The 21186-nt window shown below is 38.0% G+C and overlaps 1 protein-coding gene across 10 annotated transcripts in view; it reads left to right on the top strand.

Moving 5' to 3' along the window:
* The first annotated feature begins 1937 nt into the window (after positions 1-1937).
* The window catches only part of LOC122159743 (phosphofructokinase, platelet), a 43626-nt gene continuing 24377 nt past the window's right edge, over positions 1938-21186 (top strand). For 9 of the 10 annotated variants that reach the window (XM_042817576.1, XM_042817574.1, XM_042817578.1 and 6 more), the window contains exons 1-6: positions 2020-2059; positions 2282-2467; positions 10426-10499; positions 15506-15583; positions 17019-17208; positions 19679-19844. In XM_042817576.1, the coding sequence (XP_042673510.1) occupies positions 2383-2467; positions 10426-10499; positions 15506-15583; positions 17019-17208; positions 19679-19844 (593 nt within the window). In that variant the 5' untranslated portion in view covers positions 2020-2059; positions 2282-2382. The other variant, XM_042817570.1, reaches the window with a different exon arrangement.

The following is a 21186-nucleotide window of genomic DNA, read 5'->3' as shown; positions in this document are numbered from 1 at the left end:
AGCTGTAATAAATGCTAAAAGCAGTGAAATTGTAGGCCATATCCTAATTAGACATGTGGGAAAACAATTACATCAGTTATGAGGACCAAATTTTTTATGTACCGAAGAGCAGTTGGAAAAAAAAAAAAAAAAAAAAAAAAAAAAAAAAAAAAAGCACTTTCAGAAAACATAGCTCCATAGCACCACAGGTACATTTGGAACTAAAAGGGAAGGGAAATGTCTACTTCAAGACCAAATGTAAATGGTTTAACAAAACTAAGTAAAATAAGTCAATCCTAACGACGAGCTAAGTGTCTGTACCAAAGCAAATCAGTGTAAAGCTTCCTCAAAGTATTGCTCAGATGAGAAATTATCAAATGCCTGTTATCTTGAAGCCGCTGTAAAAGTACATATTAACCTAATTCCTAGCCTAATTCAATTGATATTAGAAGCAGTGTATAAGTATTAGCTAGCTTTTTCAGAGCTACCCTTAAATAAATTGATGTAATTTCGTTTCATATTGAAATCATTCAAAGTGGGAGTTTATAGTTGTTTATATATTTCTACAAGAAGTTTACCTTTGTTATTACAGTTTGTTACTTGGGGATATCTTCAAATACAGGGAAATAACACAATATATTCCCTACATTATCACTAGTGCAGCTACTTGTACAGAAAAAAAGTACTCAAAGTATGCAATCTATTTGGAAATGTGTCTTTTCCATTGTCAACACACTCATTTTAGCCTCTGAGATTTGCAAATACAGAACTGGCCACATAATAAGCATAGACATTTCTTTGCACGTACAGTTTCTGGAAGCATTTATCTCTGAGTAATATTGACTGAACTACTCAAATGACTGTACGTGTGCCTGTGACTGTGTGAAAGTTGACAGGATGAGAACACGTATTTTTTGAGTAAGAATTGTTTAATGTGATGTAGTTGTTGAATCAAAACAATAATTATTACAGCAATTAAAGTATAAAACTTGAGTCAGCATGTTGCTTCTGTTCCTGACTCTCCCTGACTTTGTAATTTTGGGCGAGTAACTTAGTTCCTGATTCTGCAAATGCTTTTACTTATGTTTCTCTTTATTCCACAAAGAACTGTTTCTGGAAAAGCACATTAATATTTATTTAACTTAATTAAATAAGGGTCTGTTTCTGCTGTGACACATGGCACATCGCACAATGAAGCAGAACAAAAGGTATGGCAGAACAGGGCTTCCATCCAGTTTCTCTCATTTGCTTTGCCTCTCCTCCTCCCTTATACTCAACACGTGTCTCCAAGCTGTGAATACTTGTAGACAGGGATTTCCTTTTCCTACGTGTGCCTGAATGCCTGCAGTGCTTCTAGACGCTGCACAGAGACGAGGCAGACAACGACCAGGCCCTGTGACATAAACTGTGCCACACCATTGCCGAAATAACCCCCTCTGCTCCTTCAGCCAAAGCTGCTTTCCTCACTAGCTGAGTCTTTTCAGCAGCAGCCAAGCGAGAGACAGAAACCGCCGCAGCACTAGAGGAGCCGGGCAGCAGCAGAAGCACTGGGAAAGGGCTGGGAAGGGAAAGCTGAGCTCTCGTAAAGGGGATTCCCCCCGCAGAGATAAGCCCCGACAGCGGGAGAGCCCGAGAGAGAGCTCTTCACAGGAGAGGCACCCCGGCACCGGCTGCAGACACCGCGCTATTACTCAGCACTCCGGCGCCGGGATGATGCGCTAACTCCGTCCGACAGAGCTCCCTCCTCCCCCCGCACCTCCCCCCCTGCCCAGACGCCAGCCATGTTCTCCGCATCGCCCCCACGCCGGGCCCCGGCGGCGCAGGGGGAAGGGGGGAAGGAAGCAACGGCGCCTCCCGCTCCCACCTGCGGCCCCTCCTCCGCCGCTCCCCCGCCTCGCGCACACCCCCCCGACCCGCCCGCTTCCTTACAAACGTAACCGCCCACCCTTGGCTCACGACGGCAGCGCGTCTTCCCACTGGCTGCTCGAGCCGGCCGTCAACCGCCGCTCGTGGAGGGGAGGTGAAAGGTGGGGCCAGGCGGGCTGTCAGCGGGAGCGGCCGGAGGAAACGGTGGCGGGAGGTGCGGGGTGCGATGTGGATGCAGCACGTCTGATCTCGCTCGCGTTTTCTTCGTCTCTTTTCCTTTCTCTGGGCTTCTCGCGTTGCTTCCGGTTTTTTTTTTTCTCCTACTGAAACACTTTTTTTAAATACATTCCAGCAAAGGTTTTGGTTTTTTTTTTTTTTTTTTTTTTTTTTTTTTTTCTTTTTAACGTTATTTATTTATTTATTTTTTTTATTGAAGGCCAAATACTTGATAGAACTGCTTTCGCTCTCCCGGGCAGCAGGGCCGAGCCGCAGGGGCTCTCATCGCCTCGCTCCGCGCCCCCCGCCTCCTCCGCAGCCATGGATCACCAGCCCAAGTTCTTCGAGAACCTTTCCGGCACCGGAAAAGCCATCGGGGTACTGACCAGCGGCGGCGATGCCCAAGGTGGCTATGGGGAAGCAGGGGGAAACAAGGAGGGTGGAAGGGAGTCTGGGGCGCGGAAGGGAAAAGAGCAGCGGGGAGGTTGGGGGAAGCCCTCGGGGGATGGGGTGAGGGAGGGAGGAGCGCGGGGAGGCCATGTGGGAGGCAGTGCGGGGAGCAGGGGCCGGGGAAAGGAGCGGGGGAAGCTCGGCGTGGGGAGAGGCTGCTGGAGGGACTGCGGTGGTCTTCGGGCTCCTGTTTCCTCGTTGCCTCTCGTACTGAGGCCGGTGAAAATCGTTTTTGCGCGGCCTCCGAGCTGCAGGCAGACCCTCTCATCCGTCCTATTCGTTCTCATCGCGTTTACCAAAGCGTGGCTTCCTCTGAGCCTGGCAGGGCAGAGGATAGAGGCGCTCCGGGAACTTTCACTACCAAAATGTCTTCGCTCCGGGAAATGGTGGGGAATGGCTGGTGGAAATCAGAGGAGGCTGCCTGGCTGCTGCCAGCCCTCGCCTCATCCGCTTCTCGCTGTGTGTTGGCACCGGCAGCGCTTTCCTGTTCCTACCCGTGATTTAAAATCTCGGGTGGTGCTTGGCTCTACAGCCCAGCAGGAGCATGCTGCAAACGTGTTTGCACGTGCAAACGTGAAGGAGGGGAACAAAAGACCTATAGACGTTAGAAGAAAAGAGAAAGAGCCTCGATCGCAAAATACTTAGTTCCGAGTCCTGTTTTCCCGCAGTTTCATTTCCCCTTTTCTACTAGAAAACCTTACATAAATTAAGTCTGAAGTTTCAGTTGATTAAGGTTCTAAATATCCGATTTTTTTTCATGTGGACTCTTCACTTTTGCCAGTTAAATGAAGATTGCTTTCAGCTTCCTTTGCTGAGGTCACAACTATTTTAGTACTATTATTACCGGAGAGTGATTTGGAAATATTTTAAGGAATGTTCCTTTAACACGTTTTTGAAGGGTAAAAACAAAACAAAACAAACAAACAAACAAACAAAAAAAAAAAAAAAAAAAAAAAAGGCAAACCAAAAAAGTCTCTTTCCTTTGTGCATGGGCTCGGTAGTTTAAAGATCAGAACTAGCTGCCCCTCACGTGGACACGTGTCAGCTCCCGCCGAGCTTGGGGCATCCTCCCGGTTCTTCCAACCTCTGAGCGTTACCAGCAGCACCCCCCCGCTCTCCGGTGCCCGCTCCCCGCTGTGTCCCCGGCAACTCCACGGAGCGGTGCCTCCGCGCTTCCTCCTCGCCGCCGGTGTGTACGTGATCCGCTGCGAGTCGCTGCGGATTCCGCCTCCTTGCGTCATCGGGGATGGGAGAAGCATCCTCCCGCCCTCTCCCCGCAGGAATAACGGGGAGTCCCCGGTTTGACTTGGAATTATCGGGAATCTTTCTAATCGGGATGCGAGGGCTCTAGAACCAATCAGAGAAGAAAACATTGTAGCTCCTGAGAAAAAAAAGACAAATCGGTGACCTTAAATGGCTTCTCTCTTGCTCCTCAGTCGGGTTACATTTGTTCAAGTTTTATCTACAGTTTGCTCTCAGTATCATTACTTCCACTGCTAAATGATTCCAGAAGGAGCTGTGAGTCAAAGCTTCTCTGTGTTGATGGTCTGGTCGCCAAATCGCCATTTTAACTTTTAAGTGTGACAGGGCATTGCCTCAAGCAGCAGTAGCATGTTCAGCAAGAGGCTGACTCGCTTCCGCGTGTCTGGTGATTATATAATGCACCAGCAGATGCATCTCTTTTTTTATAAGGTATTAATCTCTGCTGGCCACTATGTGAATTAAGACACTTAAAGGACTTTCAGAATCTGCGAGTAGCATCTACACTATTATCCACCAGATTGCAAATGAGGCAAGGTGAAGATTAACAACAGTGGAAGTTGCTGTCTGAGGAATGAGGTTGTTACGAAGACTAAACAAAGCAAACTGGATGGCTTCCAAGATATTTTATAGACAGCTTTGTTGACCTAACTTAGAATAATTAAAATGTAGTTTTAGAATTTGGTCCTTTGGACTCAATGAGAGAACACAGCTGACTTCCACCTTACTATCTTGAGAACAGCGTGGATGTGTAAAATACAACCTCTGTTCTGTTTGCATGCTAGGTTAGGCGTAGGACAAGGGACAAGATGAGTCATGCCTTGTCAAGGTCATTTGCCTTCTGTAGGGCAAATGTGCTAGAGAAGTTGTGAGCTATGAGCAGAAGGAAATAGAGTGCTATTGCTGCAGAACTCTTTGAAGGCACATGTTTGAGCAAAACTGTAGGGCAGGCAAAACTACCAACTCTGAAGTAGGCAAAAAAGGTGAAAACAAAATAGTTTCAGACTCCTGTTTTCTTTCAGATTTTTTAGGTAGACATCAGAAATATTCAGATGATCTCTAATGCAAACCAACCTCAGCAGGAAAGGCAGTGGAAAGAGCATCAATTATAGTTACAATAAACATGAGTCTTCATCCCAGTAGATGCCTTGGTTTAGATAGGTGGGCAGTAAATCTTTGCATAGAACAAAATATGCTTGATATTTTAGAATACAAGTTACTGCCTTTGCAGCTGCTGTACCTTTGAATAATTTAGGAGTAGCATTATGTAAAATACAAAGGCTTTTCTATTTATGGGATATTTTAAAGCGTAAGCTACTTCCTCACTTTTGTGGTACTTTCTTGCAGGGTTTTATGCTTGTCTTTTTGACTAACTGTGGAATATAAGGACTATATAAGATGTATGCTCCATACTAAGGTTATTATGATTTAGTCATCACATTTCCAACCCCACCATAAACAATACGCTTGTGTTAAAGAATGTATTAGTGGTTTATTTTATGTCAATACAGTACTTAAAATATTACACTTATTTTATGTTTATGCACTAATGTGTGCAAGTACTAAGCTTTGCAGGCATTACTTTACCTAGCCAGCTCAGTAGTGAACTAAAGCAAGAACTTTCTTCTTTAATCTCAAGTACCTTGAGAGGGAAAAGAAGTTCTGACAGTTACTCTCAGAGTTCAGGAGTCGATTTGGTTTGTGCACTGTTTCTAAATGATCGTGGCTGCCGCTCATAAAGGTGAGCTGAAAAGGTGTTTTGAGTCACTCTTCTGTCATCATGCTGCAACACTTGCCATGATCTGCTTTAAGTACAGTGGTAGTGTTTTATGGTGGCTACCGAAACCACCGATAATTTTGACAGCTGTAGGTTACTTTTACATTTGTACAACCTCCAATCAGACTTCCTGTTCTAGGATCATGATTGGTATGGCTCCACAGCAAGAAGAGCCATATCATCTGAAAGCTGATGAAGACAGATTTTCATCACTGGAAATACTGAATTTGTGGCTGTTGCCCATCTACTCACCTGGGATTATTATTATTATTTTTTTAAAGGTGATTACATTATTTTTGAGACAAACTAAAAGGTTTAGTGTTGTGGCAGATAACAATTAAGGGAGGTAGAATATGGATTACCTGATAATGTCCTAGAATGCCGTAGAAATAAAGACTTCTATTTCTTTGTCTGAAGCATTACAGACTTACCAGTGATGTTTCAAGGCGTATTTAATGTGGTAGCATAGATGTGCTGCTCTTGTCATGATTGGTTACATTGGAAAAATGAATTGTGATTGCTGGATGAATAATAAAATAATAAACTAATGAAATGCACTCCTTTACGATGTTCAAATTGTAGAGTTTATTTGCTAACGCTTTGAAGATAATCCCTGAGACATCTGTCTCAGAAAATAGGATTCTGTTTTTCTACAGACATAGGCATGTGCAAAAAGCATTTAACTTATGGACATGCATACATATATAAGTAAAGCCAAGGCTTACAGTTATTAATAGATGAGTGTATCTTTTTCATGGCATTTAATGTTTTGGAGGAACTGCATCTATAATTCTAAGATTGAAAATGGACTGTTAGGATGCTTTTTAAATCTTGAAGGAGATATGTATCTGGTATGGTAGTTATGTAAGTATTTGTGCAGTACAAGGCTCTGATCTAATATGGTGTTACTGTTAGAAAAAGTCTATGGTATTCAGAAATCTAGAGTCATTACTGTGATTGCAATAAAATGTGACACGATTAAAGATAAATGGAGAAAACTCCAATTATTATTTTTTTCAATGATTTGTTCAGATTTTGAATTTTGTTTTTTCTCATCTTTCAGTATGATGATTATAGTCTCTTAATTCATTACCATATGGTCTCCTAATTCATATCCATTTTTGTTTCTGAGTAAAGTCTTTCTGGCTGATAGTGTTAAGATAGTTGTATAGTTCCTGTAGTTTGTGTGTTTTTCTCTATAATCTTTTAACTCAGGCTTCTTATTCAAGGTGGTACTTAAGTACACTCTTTGTGGTTTATCAAACATGCTTAAGCCAATACCTATCTTTAAAATTGGTAGCAGTTAAGGATTTCTTGATGTGTGACCAAAATACGTGTTTTTGACTTTTCCTTGGTTAGTATTATAGTTACTTATATAAACGCTTCTTTTAGTTGACTAAACTGAAAAAAAAAAAAATAGCTCAACATGGTAGTGTCCTAGTTTTATTTCAACTCCTCTGTTGTAGTTCTGTTTGTGTATATGAAATAGGATGCAGCCATGGTACAGAAATATTTTTTTGAGGGAAGGGATTGTCTTGGAAATCACTTAAAAGTTTCAGCAGTTCTGTTTGTAACTCTGCTGTGAAAAACTAGTGATTTCAAAGACAGTTGAATAGACAATAAATTCCTAGATGGTTTTGCATAATTCCTATAATTAATTCAAGTAATTGCAGGTAGCTTAAACATTGCTGAGTCCAAAAGGACAAAATAAATCATTTCCTCTATCAAAGGCTTTAATGCAAATGCGAATGATAATTGAGAAAGAATTTGAATAATTCTTATGTTATTAAAAATAATGTTTTTGTCTCTGGCTTACTTTTGAAGCTGCTATTCTAATCGTATGTGTTTATTGGTGCAGTATTTATTACTCAGAACTAAATTCATGATTAACTGGGTAAATCTATTTTCCATTAGTAAGCGTAACATTACATTTCATAGATATTGTGGTAATTCATAAATGCTATTGTAGGACTCCACAGATAATGAAATAGAGCAGTGTTTTGTTAGATAAGTTATGCAGAAACTTTGTGAAATGCTTGGTATTTACATATTTGTATAGCTGCAAGCAGCACAGTGTTCAGATTTAGATAGAAAAGATATAAAGGTCTACCAAATCATAATATGCTTTATTCCCAGCCCTCATGAGATGCTAGCCACTTTTGCAGGAGCTTGCTGGTAGATGCCCAAACCTTCCTCATCCGAAAAAAAAAAAAAAAGACACATCACCAAATAATAACAATGTCTGTTGCATAAATTTACTCAGTTTCAGTGTCGGTACTGAGGAAGTGCTTTCTGTCTGTAACTCTTAGTTTTTCCTGGATTTTTGCCCTCTTTTCAGACAGGTAAATTATGAGCCTTACCAGTTTTTCGTGTAAGACACAGGGAAATGAAGAAATACTAAAAAAGTATGTGATGATATTATGAATATATTCATGTGAAAAATTCATTTTGAGAAATGAACTCTATTTTACAAGTGTGAAAGTTAAGTCTGTTCAACATTTGCAGGCTAATTTTTAGGGAAAAAGTGATATGGGAGAAAATCTGGAGTGAGAACTACCCTTCTTCAAAATACACGATTTGGAAGATTTATCCTAAACATACAAAGATGTGATACATGACCAATAATACTGAAATATGAGTAGTAGAAAGATGAACGTATGTCTTTAATAGACACTGTAATGTTTGCATTTCATGTCTGTCTTTTTTTTTTTTTTTGCTGACAGAGCTTTAAGTTGCTTGAATCAGACACCTTTTCTATTTTTCTGCTTGAATACTTGGAGAACAAAGACAAAAGTTAGCACAAGTTAACGAATGAGGCAGCACAGTCTTTGTAGCTGAACATGCCTTACTACTTCCTATTTCCCCTTCTGTGCCAAACATGAGAAGTGTCAGAGCTGAACCTCGAGAACAGAAAGTTCTTAAAGCAAGGCAGTTCTGAGTAGTCCTCAGTGATAATGTATGTCTTTCCTTCAGAAAATGAACTTTTTAGCCACTCTCCTAGAACTTTTCAGTGATATGGATAATTTAAAAATTTGTTCTCACCTCTTAAAAACAAGCAAAAAACCTGAAAACAACCAACAGTTGTTCAGCTAATGAGTTGAAGTACTCAATGGACTTTAATGAAAGGAGTAGCTTGTGTTTGTCTTGTCTTGGTTTGCAGAAAATGGCAGTGCAATGACAGTTCATTTTATAATTTGGAAAAATGAAGGGTTTTTGTCTGTGTTTCCCAGAGGACCTGGTGTGTGTTTGTGTTACTTTCTGTTTTCTTTATTGTTTGTTTGAAAATTGTTTCACCGTATGTAGTAGATTTGTTTTAATCTGGAATTTAGCATGCTGACTTTCTTTTCAGCACAGCGTGTCGAAAGAATTTCTCAGCTTTTCCATGGCATTATCCATTATCTTGTTGGTTTTTTTTTTTGCTCAGCACAGGGCTGAGGGGCAGTAAGAGGATTCTTGCTATTACTTCCTAGTTCAGAATTTATGGGAAAACAGTTAACTTAGGATTTTATTCTTAAGGAAAAGTGCCAGTATACAAAAGACAAATCAGACTGCACGACTTCTTGATTTTGGCAGACTCTTTTTTTTTTTTTTTTAATTTATGTTTTATATTTAGCCACTTCAGCAACTTTTGAAATATTTGAGAAAACCTCAGTCTCGTTTTTTTTTTTTTTTTTTTTTTTTTTTTTTTTTAATCCTTCTTCTTCTCTTTTCCTTTTCCAATGATGATAGAAGTTGCAGGGGTAGACCTTTTTGGCATACTGTGTTATGGGTTATATATTCTACTTACCCTATTTTTGTATTTCCATATTAGTGAGCATTTAATGCCTCCGGTAACAGAGAAGCTCACCTACTATTTTGTTACTTTGATATTACTGAATGCAGCAGGTTTAGAGTGGTTTCTTGTTTCTTTTTTGATGTTTCTGTCATCCCTTTTTAACGGATGTGCTGGATTATTTCTTTCAGTGTAGCCTAGCTGCTGCTTTTGTCCTCAGGCTTTGCATAATCCCTTATGCTAGTGTAAGGAGCAAATAGTATATTTTTGTGTGAACTTAATTAATGAGTGAGATGACACAATATCTGAAGGGATAAGAGGGTAAAAATTCATTTAACACATGTAGGGGAACCAGTCAAACTTTCATTAGTGTTCAGAAGATCAGGTGTTTGATTGTTCAACTTGAGTGTAAGACTTCATATTAATAATTGTTTATTAGATGTGTGAGGAGAGAATTCCCATGTGAGATTGCATTTCAAGGAAGCGAAGTAGTGTGTAGTAATTTTTAATTTAATTTAATTTTTTTTTAAATGCAAACATTTATTGTGTTGATTTACTACTACTTTTTTCTCTCGCTTTAATTGGACACCTGTCAATGTCGAGAGTTTTGGTTGTGCTCCCAACAGATCACTGGCTGTATAGATTTGCATTATTTTGGAGAGCTCAGGAAAAAGCTATTGCAGCATAATTCCTCTTTTGAATGAGCTACATTGATTGAATGTTTTCATATTGAAAACTTAATTGAGACGAGAATTTCCATTCCCTTTCTGGTTTAGTAGCTCTTTTATGATGCTGTTCTACAATAAGCAACAGTTCAGTCACTGATCAGTGTGCATACTAGCATTCATATAATTGTCTTTGATTCTATCCCCGTTGACAATCTAAGACAATCGTTACATCAAAGCAAATAGTTTTGTGCTTTTTGTATTCATAGGCTGATAGCACTGTCATTAAGCAAATTCCTGACTAATACATGCTGATCATTGTCTGTCATTAGGAATGAGTTAATGTTTTGGGCTTTTAAATTTGTTTTCAAAAGCACTGAAAATACATGTACACATGCAAAGATAATCAATTCCAATGTGATTTTGCTTTTTCTTAACAGGTATGAATGCTGCTGTGCGTGCAGTAGTACGCATGGGAATATATGTGAAAGCCAAAGTCTATTTCGTTTATGAGGTTAGTGGGTTTTTTTTTAATTCATTCTGTATTTATCTTCTGCTTCTACTTGAGTAATCTATACTTGTGGAGATTGTGAAGAGCAAGTAATATAGAATAAAAAAAGATATTGTATATATCATTACCTCAACGTTTATTTTCGTACTTATTTCTGGAAATTGCTTTTTATATTTTGTGTGATTAAATCTATTTCATTTAAAAGCTACTTTTTATTATGTATTGAATTCTCTCTGTAATGCCATAAGCCTGAAAATGTTGAGAAAATAGGTGGTTGTTCCTCAATTGTTGCTCAGTGGTGAATTTGAACTTTAATACTCACTGATGTATTTGTGTACTATTTAGATGTTAGTCTGGTCCCTATCATTGTAACTTATAATTACCTCCTTCAGCCTAGTTAAACTACTAATTTTTAACTCTTTGGCTTCCTCCCAGGGTAAATGGGGTTGTTGTCCCCATTTCATGGGTAACACCAAGAGGTTTTTTTACAACTCATTTTTATCAAGAGTTCTGTAGGGCTAGTGCTGTCTTTCCTGGCTTTAGTACTGAAAGCCTTCTCTATCATTAGTGTGTTCAGACATATAAAAAATTCTGTGGTTGAAGCTTTTGACTGCCTGTTGATTGCCTGCGTGCTTGTGGAGTGTTAACCTGAATAATGATTTTATCAGTTATTTGACACAAAAATGTAGAAGTTCAATATAAATTACGAGAATACTATCTAAGCCTGATAGACTGAAATACACTTTCACTTAAAATGTGCAGATTACACAATTCAGTAAATACTTCTTAGCAAAACAATCATTCTATTTACACTTGAATTCCTTTACACCTACTTAGAAGTATGTGGTGACTAGAAATCAATAAAAAAAAAAAAGAATACGGGGCAAGATCTAGTGTTTCTAACAGAACGTGCACTTTATTTTTAATGTGATTTATCAAAAGGAGTTCATAGAAACAATAGAAAAGTACTTTGTTTTCTTTTTTTGTGCATGCAAGATATACAATTTAGCTTTAAAAGGCAGCAATTTATCTTCTTTCTTGGTCTGCTTGTTCTTAGGGTTCATTTACTAAAGAGATGTGAAGTATTGAAATGCAAATAAGTAAAGCACTGTGCTCCGAAATTCTTTTGTACTACCCTGCTACAGCAAGTAGCTCTGAATACTTAGTGTGTGCTAGTTATTATGACCAACCTCTAGAATTCTCTCAGTGTTGAGCTGTGCTGAAGGCTTGCTGAAATGGGTCAAATATTTTTGAGGAAGGAGGTTTTTTTTGTTACCTTTAAAGGACAGATTATTATTATTATTATTATTATTATTGTTAGCTCTGCACTAAGAATTATCATCTTTGTCCTAGAGTTCTACCTTCTAAAAGCTGTTTTGTATAATGGAGTGTATTTAGTCATAAACTTCCAGAGAAGCTTCTGTTTTTCTGAACTTCAAAAGTCCCATTACAAAGTACAGTGCTTCTGTAATAATTACTAGAATTTGCTAATGTGACGTTGTTGTCTGAAATATGCCCATTCCCATTACTAAACCAGCCTATATCAAAATCACAGAATTTTTGGAACGAGAGTCAGTTGTACAAATAAAGTTACTGTGCTTGGAGCTATGAGCACTTGTTCCAGTGCTTGACTACTCCCTCAGTAAAGAACTTTTTCCTGATATTTCATGTGAATTTTCCCTGATTCAGCTTTCATCTTATCACTTATCAGAGAGTAGAAATCCTTTCCAGAGGATGCCATAGGCTGCTGTGAGAGCTCTCAGTTTTCTCTAAGTTAAACAAACCAGATACCCTCAATTGTTTGTCATAAGTCATGCCCTCCAGTTCTTTCATCGTCTTTGTTGGCTAATGACAAATGTTTTCTTATTTGGAGTCAAAAAGTGAGTAAAGTCTCAGCCTTTTGAAACTTACTTTGTTGTAATCCTAGTACACTTGTTTTGTTCTTCTGTCACTTTTGTCTTCCCTCATAAGAACTTCTGCACTTTAAAATCGTCCATCTTCTACAGCTGTGACCAAAAATAGGTCAGTATTTGAAGTAAAAAACATAAACTCTATTTTCTTGTGCTTCATTCAGAAGTAGGAGAGAGACTATTATTGCAAATAAAAATCGGTCTTAGTTGACTACTATATATATATATATATATATATATATTGAGTTTGTCTTGTGAAAGAAACTGGAATTCTTATGCTACATAGGCAAACTTTGATTCCCAAAAGGGGGTGTGTGGAGTTGTGTTATATGAATAAGTAGCCCACTCGAATATTATATATATTAAAACTAGTTTTAGAATGAAAATCATAATTAAGAAAGAACTCTTAACAGGCCATACATATCTTATTTCATTGAAGCGGGCACATCTGAAAATCATTCTATTCATTTGTGGAAATAGTACTTTTATACACTGTTGCCCTGATTTCACATTACAATCATGTTAACAACTTTTAGCATTTAATCTTAGCATTGTAACATTGTATCCTTGTGGAAATAGCATCACTTTATTTCCCAATCTCCTCCAGATGGGTATTAAGGCTGGAATCCAATTTATTTATTTCACTTATCCTGTGAAAATTGAAGAGGTGAAAGCACAGTACCAGCCTGCTGTAGGAGACTAGATTAAGGTTTTTGTTTGTTTGTTTTTCATTTTACCAAAAATGACTCTCTTTAAATGAGAATGAGAAGTAAAAGTTGTAGCTCTCCTCTGTGGGAGTTTGTTTTAGAAACGGATGTTTCTTTTTCATGGATTGAAGCACATAGCTCCCCATGGATGCACGCTCTTACCACTAAGCTGTGGAACTTTCAGATTGTTCACCTTGCTTTTAGGGGTCTTTTTCTCAAGAGGCCAGTGTTAGAAATGCAGTGGTACTGCAGCCATGGATTTCTGTGAGGAAGAATTTCTCTTTTACAAAATGGTTTGTGCCCTCAGTGGTAATAGTATTTTATGTTATTGAGTAATAACCAAAAAAGCTCAATAAGGAAATTTAAACAACTGCTGAAGCCCTGAATGTCTTGAATGAAGGGCATCAGAAGACAGATTGTTCTTTTCCAGAAGTTTTTGTAGACTTAAGATGAGAAGCAGTGTTTACTGTCTGCCCCTCTCTCCAGAAGTTATGGTGTATGTGTATGTATCTTGTGAATGTTTGAAATCTCAAATGTTGGATAGAGGAAGGAAACATAAAAGCGTTATTTTCAAGTATGATGCTTGCTGTACTGATGAAATATTTCAAGTTGAATTTTACCTTTACAAGGAATTGCTCAGACCTCAAGTTGGCATCAGAATTTAAGTAAACTGTTAAATGGAAATCATGCTCTTTATTAATACTTTTTTATTTTCTTTATATCTTTTCTAAGAAGCTTTATTTGAAATCTTCTGTGTCTTTTGCATCTGCCTGTTGAATTGAAATTGTAGTCAAAGTGTTTAAAGTGAGCTTAAATGCACCACTTAGGAAGCAGAAGCAGAACCGAGTTAATAAAAGCTAATGTAAACAAAGCAAAAATGGATCTAGCTTGTTCCAAAAGCTCCCTGTCTTTGCTCTACAGGTGGGGAAATCATTAATACAGCCCTTGTTATTGCATGTCTATATAGAGAAACTATCACAAAATTGCAGAATGGTTGGTTGAAGTTGGGACTGGCTGCAGGTGGACAAAATGGCTTCCAGTGGTCCCTTCCAAACTCAGCCATCCTATAATTCTGTGTCAATAAAGCTCATCTTTTTTTGAAGCTGTGCTTCAAAATGTAAAACCTCTTTCAAGTGGAAGTTTGTCCCTTCCCTCTTTCTTATGTTTTAGATTGGTTAATAAGATATGAATTAGCAATTTTTATGTCTTTAATATCCCTTTACTGCGTATGCCTGTAATACCTTCTTGAATGCAATTTGATTATTTTTTCTTTCAAGTAAGAATGGAAGGTGAATAATTGAAGCAAATATATCAACTGTATGTATTTTCACAAGTTTACAGTGCAGCTTCCTGTAATCTGTTACAAGTGCAATATTGTGATACTCTTTCAGGGTTTATTGCCCTTGTTTTCAGCTGTGGTTGCCAAAATAGAGATGAGTAGGAAAAATTTTCTATCCAGTATTGAGTGACGTAATGAACTCTCTGTATTCTTGTTTGCTTTTCTTTTAATGCCTCTTTGATAATTGCACTTAATTTATTAGCTTTCATCAAGCTCAGCTGGATACACTGGAATAAATCTTACTGAGAATCTTTGCACTTTCTCAGAAATATATGTTCTTTCTCAGAAAAATATTGTTACATATCTTGTGTATGGACATACATATGTTTGTAAGTACATTGAAGTTATGTAGATTACATGTCTTTAGTTTCCCAGCTTGGCCTTCAATTTTGAAGGAATTACACAAATAATGCCCCAGCTTCAAGACACCTATTTTAGATGTGTATACATTAGATACATACTAGAGGTGTATGGAGAGTACACAAAATATTGAAAAGATCTGTTGAATGACAGAAATCTGAGACTGATCATCTTCTACCTGGATATTTCTTTGCTGTTACTCAGTCATCTAAAGTGTAAGTTAATTAATCTCACTGAGCAGAAGCTTGTAACATGTGCCCTTTGGCATCTGTACTGAAATCCTTGTGAGCTTAATTTGAGTAACTTGAACTTCTGTGGAGGTTACATTTCATTTAACATCCCATCCTATTACGTTAGTGAGGGATTCTCAGTTTTATAGAATATTCATATACTAATCTATTATACAGTACTCTAGTATTACCAATTTACTTCTTATTGGATAAAACCTTTGTCTGCTGTGGATCATCCCAAATTAGGTATTTTTAGTTTATAGTGTCAGTTTTGCTGTCTTCTAAACATACGCATGTCTATATATTTCCTAATGCAATACTTGCTTGGACGCTGTATCCTTTAAGTATATCTTTTAATTCATTGCTTTTAATCACTTACATTAAGATATACACAGGGAGTACTATTACAATGGAAATGTTACCACTTTTCAAATAAGACTTCTGAGATGCTTTCCTTTTTTAGGGTTACCAAGGAATGGTTGATGGCGGTGATAATATTGTTGAAGTTTCTTGGGAAAGTGTATCCAGTATCCTGCAAGTGGTAAGTATTAGGGAGTAGGGGTGAAATCTAATTCTCTTTTTTTTTTTTTTTTTTTTTTTTTTTTTTTCCCCCAATATGAACTAATATTGCAGTTATGAAATCTTATTTATGTGATGACAGAGTGACCAGCAGTACCTGTTTTTTATAGTGTGATTGCCTGACACCTTCTAAAGAAGAACTTAAGGATCTTAAATGTAGTACGCAAAAATCATATTGAAAGCCTTTGTTCTAAATCTTCAATATCATGTTGTTAGCCTCCTAAAGACATACTGGCAAAGATATTATAAGGTCGAAGTATGGAATAACTATATTTTGTAAGGCAAGTGAATATATGGAAGCTGGTATTAGCTATGTAAAGCTACTGTAATAAACATAAAGCAGAGAAAAACACGCTTTTTATTTTTTTAATAAAACAAACAGAAAAAAAGCTGGAATGTTACAATTATTAAAAAAAAAATGTTATATGTACATGTATTTTGTATGTTTGTTTTATGCTCTGTCCATCTTGTATAATCTGTGGCCTTTTGATTAAAAGAAAGTTGAGGTGGTCAAGGATTGATGAGCAAAGGCAGGAGCAGAATGTGATGCTGAATGCATACTGTAAGAATAGCATCAACAGTGAAGCTGAGAATGTATTTAGTTGTTCTGATAAGAGACTTCTCAGCCTACTAAGTTGTAGTACATTGTTTCAAATGCAGTCTTTTCCACTCTCAACAATTTTTTATTTTTTTTTAAGTATGAAAATATCTAGCATGGTATGTTTTCTCAGTTATATTACATGTTATATTTTGAGAATGCCTACATGTACACAGAGATGTTTTTGGCATTTTGAAAACAGCTACTCTGGTTTTTGGTGGAAGATCTTTTTTTTTTTTTTTTTTTTTTTATCAGATTAATATATGCAGTATATAAATCAATGAAATAGAAAATTGTATGTTCTTCTCAAAAGTTCTATGGAAGCACAATAAATGCTAATTCAAAGCCTTAGGGATGGATACATCTTTTTTGTGCATGTTCATAGGTTTCATGACGTTAATTAAAAACAGTTGTGCTGGATCAAATTCATCTGAATCTTGACTATTTAGTGTTGTATCATTTACTTCTGTTATCACATATTCATAGATATTAGTAATTAATTGGAGTGCTTCTAAAATTAATCCCAAATAATTTAATATTTTGTTTCAAGAGTAGCTCTTTATCAGTCATCTTTGAGTGTTTTCTCTTTTCCCTGGTGTATGTATCCACTCCTGAGAACATAATTTCCCATGAGCTTGGTAATTGTTTTCATTAGTTTTAATTCACTGTGGAATTAAAATGGCTGTTATGCTGCAAAGTAAAAACTCATCATTAATGCAACTTAAAAACAAACAAAATATTCAGTAATAGACTGGATTATAGACGTAAACTAAGTTCCCTTTATGCTCCCTTTATCTAGGGAGGTACAGTCATTGGTAGTGCACGCTGCAAATCCTTTCGTACCCGGGAGGGTCGCCTGCAGGCAGCCTGCAACTTGGTTCAGAGAGGAATCACTAATCTTTGTGTGATTGGTGGAGATGGTAGCTTAACTGGTGCCAATCTGTTCCGTGAAGAATGGAGTGGACTTCTAGAAGAACTGGCACAGAAAGGTAAGTTTGTGTTGAGACCCACCAAACTCACAGTTCAGTCTTTAGAGAAGTTTTGTGCTGTAACTATGTATTCATAAACTATATTCAGAGGGTATTTCTTGTGTTCAAAAATGAAATACGTGTATTCTACATAATTACGCATCTCTTCATAATTTAATAGTTCTTGATTTCTCTACATCCTTTCCTGTACACCACAAATGTTGAGAAAGACCAAATAAACTACTGGACAACTGTCTGTATGATTTGTTTTTGTTTTTTTTTCCCCATGATGAACCATTTTCAGGGCCTTTAAACCTTCTACTTGAAAAGCCCTTTTCTTCAAGTACAAACTGACATGGTAATTTCTTTCCTACAAGTTACACATTTGGATGTTGTTAAATTATGATGTTTTCCTGCCTATATGCATTGCTCAAAATCAGAACATTGTATCTGTTGGTAAAAATGCATACAGCCCGTTAATCATTTTTGATAGCATCCAAGAGAATGTTTAGTGAAAAGTACAACAGTGCAGGCTTGTATAATGCTGTGCTGATGCTATAAGTTATTCAGAATCTTTAAGTTCTTTTCCTAGGTTCCATCAATTTCTGACTTTGAGACTTACTGAACCAGAACATCAGTCCTTTAACAAATTTTTCTTTCCTGAATGTATACCATCTCCTTGAACACATACAGATTTTTGCTGAACACACTGTGTAGCGATGAGTTCTACAGCTTCGAGGAGTTTGTGAAGATTGCAAAGAATCTTTTATTTATTTTGATCCTGCTGGTTTCTAGTTTCATGTGGTGTCTTCTAGTTTTTGACTTAGTACAAGCACTGAATGATCAATCCTGATTTCTCTGTTTGCCTATTGAGACTTTACAGCTGTTGTACTTTTTCATCTCTTTTCTAGAAGAAAGAGTCCTTTCTTAGTTGTTCCTTATAATATAAGTTCTGTATCTATGATCATCTTTGTTGCCCTTCTCTGAACCTTTTCCAGTTCTACATATCCTTTTTGAGGTGGGGAGGACCCGAGCTGCACCCAGTATTCAAGATGAGGGCAAACCATGGATCCACACAGTAGTATAATGATCTGTTTTCTTCTGTTATTTTCCTAATATTTCCTAATATTTAGATTTTTTTATTATTATTTTTTATTTTTACTGCTGCTGGCCACTGGTGCTGATTCCTTAACGAAAACAGCATTATTTTATTTTTGATGTTAGGATATGTTTTTCATGTGGATTAGTTCACATTTATCTACAGTAAAGTCCACCTGATACTTCACTGGTCATTGTGTCTTGCTAGTCTTCCTTATTTCTTCACAGACACCCCGTACCCTTAGAACCCAAATAATTCAGTTTGATCAGTAAGCTCAGGCAACTTTCTGCTCATTCCCTATTTTAGGTTACTGCTGAATATACTGAACAGTACAGATCTCTATAGTACTCCATCGGTTACCTTCCTCTGATGCAAGAATCTGCATTTACTACATCTTTCTGTTTTCTATTTTTTCACTCTCTTTCATATAATTTATTCCATGCAAAAACCTTCTCTACCATGCAATGACTAATCAGTTTTTCCAAAATCCATTGGGGATGCGCCTTGTCATTGGCTTTACCTAATCCAGGTAGACTATGTCAACCAAATGCCCCTTATTTGTGTGATTTCACTTACAGAACAATACAGAACACTTTGTAAAACGTTACGTACGTTGATGTAAAACATTTTGATTCTTCTTCAGAATGCTATATTTATCTGCAAGAAAATGAGTTATATTTTCTGTTATGATTTGTAATATTTTGTTTGGTATAGACATCAAATGTACAAATCCATAGTCTTGAATCTCACATTAAAAATCTGTTGTTACATTTACTATGATCCCCACCATAGATACTGAGGTAATTCTAAGCACTGCAGCAGCTAGTTTGTCCTTGAGGTCCTTTAGAACTCTTGAGTGATTTAGCATTTTCTCTTAGGCGTGAGGAGACGTACTAAAAATGCCAATAGGAGCTTTTCTACTCTATTTACCTATTAATTGTGAAATCAGAGCCTTTCAGAGATGCAAAAGTCTTCAAAAGTGTAAATGAGGTGTTACGATTACTTAGATTTGTCCACTCGCATCCAGTTTGCATCATTTTGCTTCTTCATTGCATGTCAGACACTGATACTCCAAATTAAATGCTATTATATCCCAGCCATCAATTTTAAGTTTGGTTATAAGGCATGATAGTCTGTTACCACTTTGAAGTGAACTGAAAAGCTCTTGTTTCCCTCCTTATCATAGGAGTTAATTGCAGGATTCTTTGTTTGGTTGTTTGATTGGTTTTCCCTTATGCTTTTGACTAACCTTGTTACGTGAAATATCTAAACAGCGGTTATGTTTGGATATGTTTAATTTGTAGAGCAGCCAAGAAATGTGTCTGATAATGTTGAGTTTTATTAAGTTTAATCTAACTTAATCCAGATCCTTCTCTGGGTAATTTTTTACAGGAAAGATTGATGAAGAGGCTGTTAAGAAATATGCTTACCTTAACATTGTGGGAATGGTTGGGTCCATAGACAATGACTTCTGTGGCACTGATATGACCATAGGAACAGACTCAGCCTTGCACAGGATCATTGAAGTTGTGGATGCCATCATGACCACTGCACAAAGGTAAATTGTGCATGTTACGAAAAACTGTAATATGTGTGTGATTGTTATGCTTCAAATTTTGTTTCCTATTGCTATACAGTAACGGAGGGTATGTAGTCATCTTAAGATGTTAGGTAACTGGTGTACATAGTATTTATTGTGTGAATGCATATCTTGGTTTCTTTGCAGCTTTTCTACCACTCCCATCATGGCAGTAGTACAAGTATTTGATGGTAGAGGCAATATCAGCTTTAGGAGAAGGCTTGGTATCCATTTGTATGTTACCTTTACTCAGACAAAGTTTAAGCAATTAAATTATATTTTTATGTACTTAAAAATCAGACTAGGAAATTCTATTGTGGTATCCTAAAATTCTTAATTATGCCTTTGCATCACTTACATTTCTAGAGGTTCACAGAATCACCCGGGTTGGAAGGGACGTCAAGGATCATGTAGTTCCAACCTAGCAGGGCCACCAAACATACACATTCAGATCAGGTTGCCCAGGACCCCGTCCAACCTGCCCTTGAACACGTCCAAGGATGGGGCATCCACAACCTCCCTGGGCAGCCCATTCCAGGGCCTAACCACTCTCCTTGTAAAGAACTTCCCCCTAACATCCAACCTAAATCTTCCCTCCCTCAACTTGGATCCATTTCCCCTAGTCCTGCTGTTGTCAGCCCTTTTGAAGAGTTTACTCCCCTCGTGGGTGTAGGTTCCCTTCAGGTATTGATAGGCTGCAATGAGGTCACCCCGCAGCCTTCTCTTCTCTAGGCTGAACAAGCCCAACTCCCTCAGCCTGTCCTCATAGGGGAGGTGCTCCAGCCCCCTGAACATCTTAGTTGCCCTCCTCTGGACCCTTTCCAAAATCTCAATGTCTTTCTTGTACTGAGGGCTCCACACCTGGACACAGGACTCCAGATGGGGCCTCACAAGAGCCGAGTAGAGAGGGACAATCATCTCCCTGTCCCTGTTGACCACCCCTCTCCTGATGGAGCCCAGGATCCCATTTGCCTTTCGAGCTGCCAGAGCGCACTGCTGGCTCATGTTCAGTCTCTTCCATCAGGACCCCCAGGTCCTTCTCTGCCAAGCTGCTCTCAAGGACCACTCCTCCCAGCCTGTACGGGTGCCTGGGGTTCTTCCGGCCCAAATGCAAAACCTCGCACTTTGCTGTGTTGAACCTCATTAGGTTCACCCGAGCCCAGCCCTCCAGCCTGTCGAGGTCCCTCTGAATGGCATCCCTTCCTTCCACCGTATCAACCGCACCACTCAGCTTGGTGTCATCAGCAAACTTGCTGAGGGTGCATTCAATTCCCTCATCGATGTCATTAATAAAGATGTTAAAGAGCACCGGTCCCAAGAC

This window comes from Centrocercus urophasianus, unplaced genomic scaffold (genome assembly GCF_019232065.1).
Source record: "Centrocercus urophasianus isolate 14NV4802_14NV808 unplaced genomic scaffold, USGS_Curo_1.0 seq_16, whole genome shotgun sequence".
In the NCBI taxonomy this organism is placed as follows: domain Eukaryota; kingdom Metazoa; phylum Chordata; class Aves; order Galliformes; family Phasianidae; genus Centrocercus; species Centrocercus urophasianus.
Note: the sequence above shows the minus strand (reverse complement) of the source record. Positions and strands in the feature narration are given on the sequence as shown.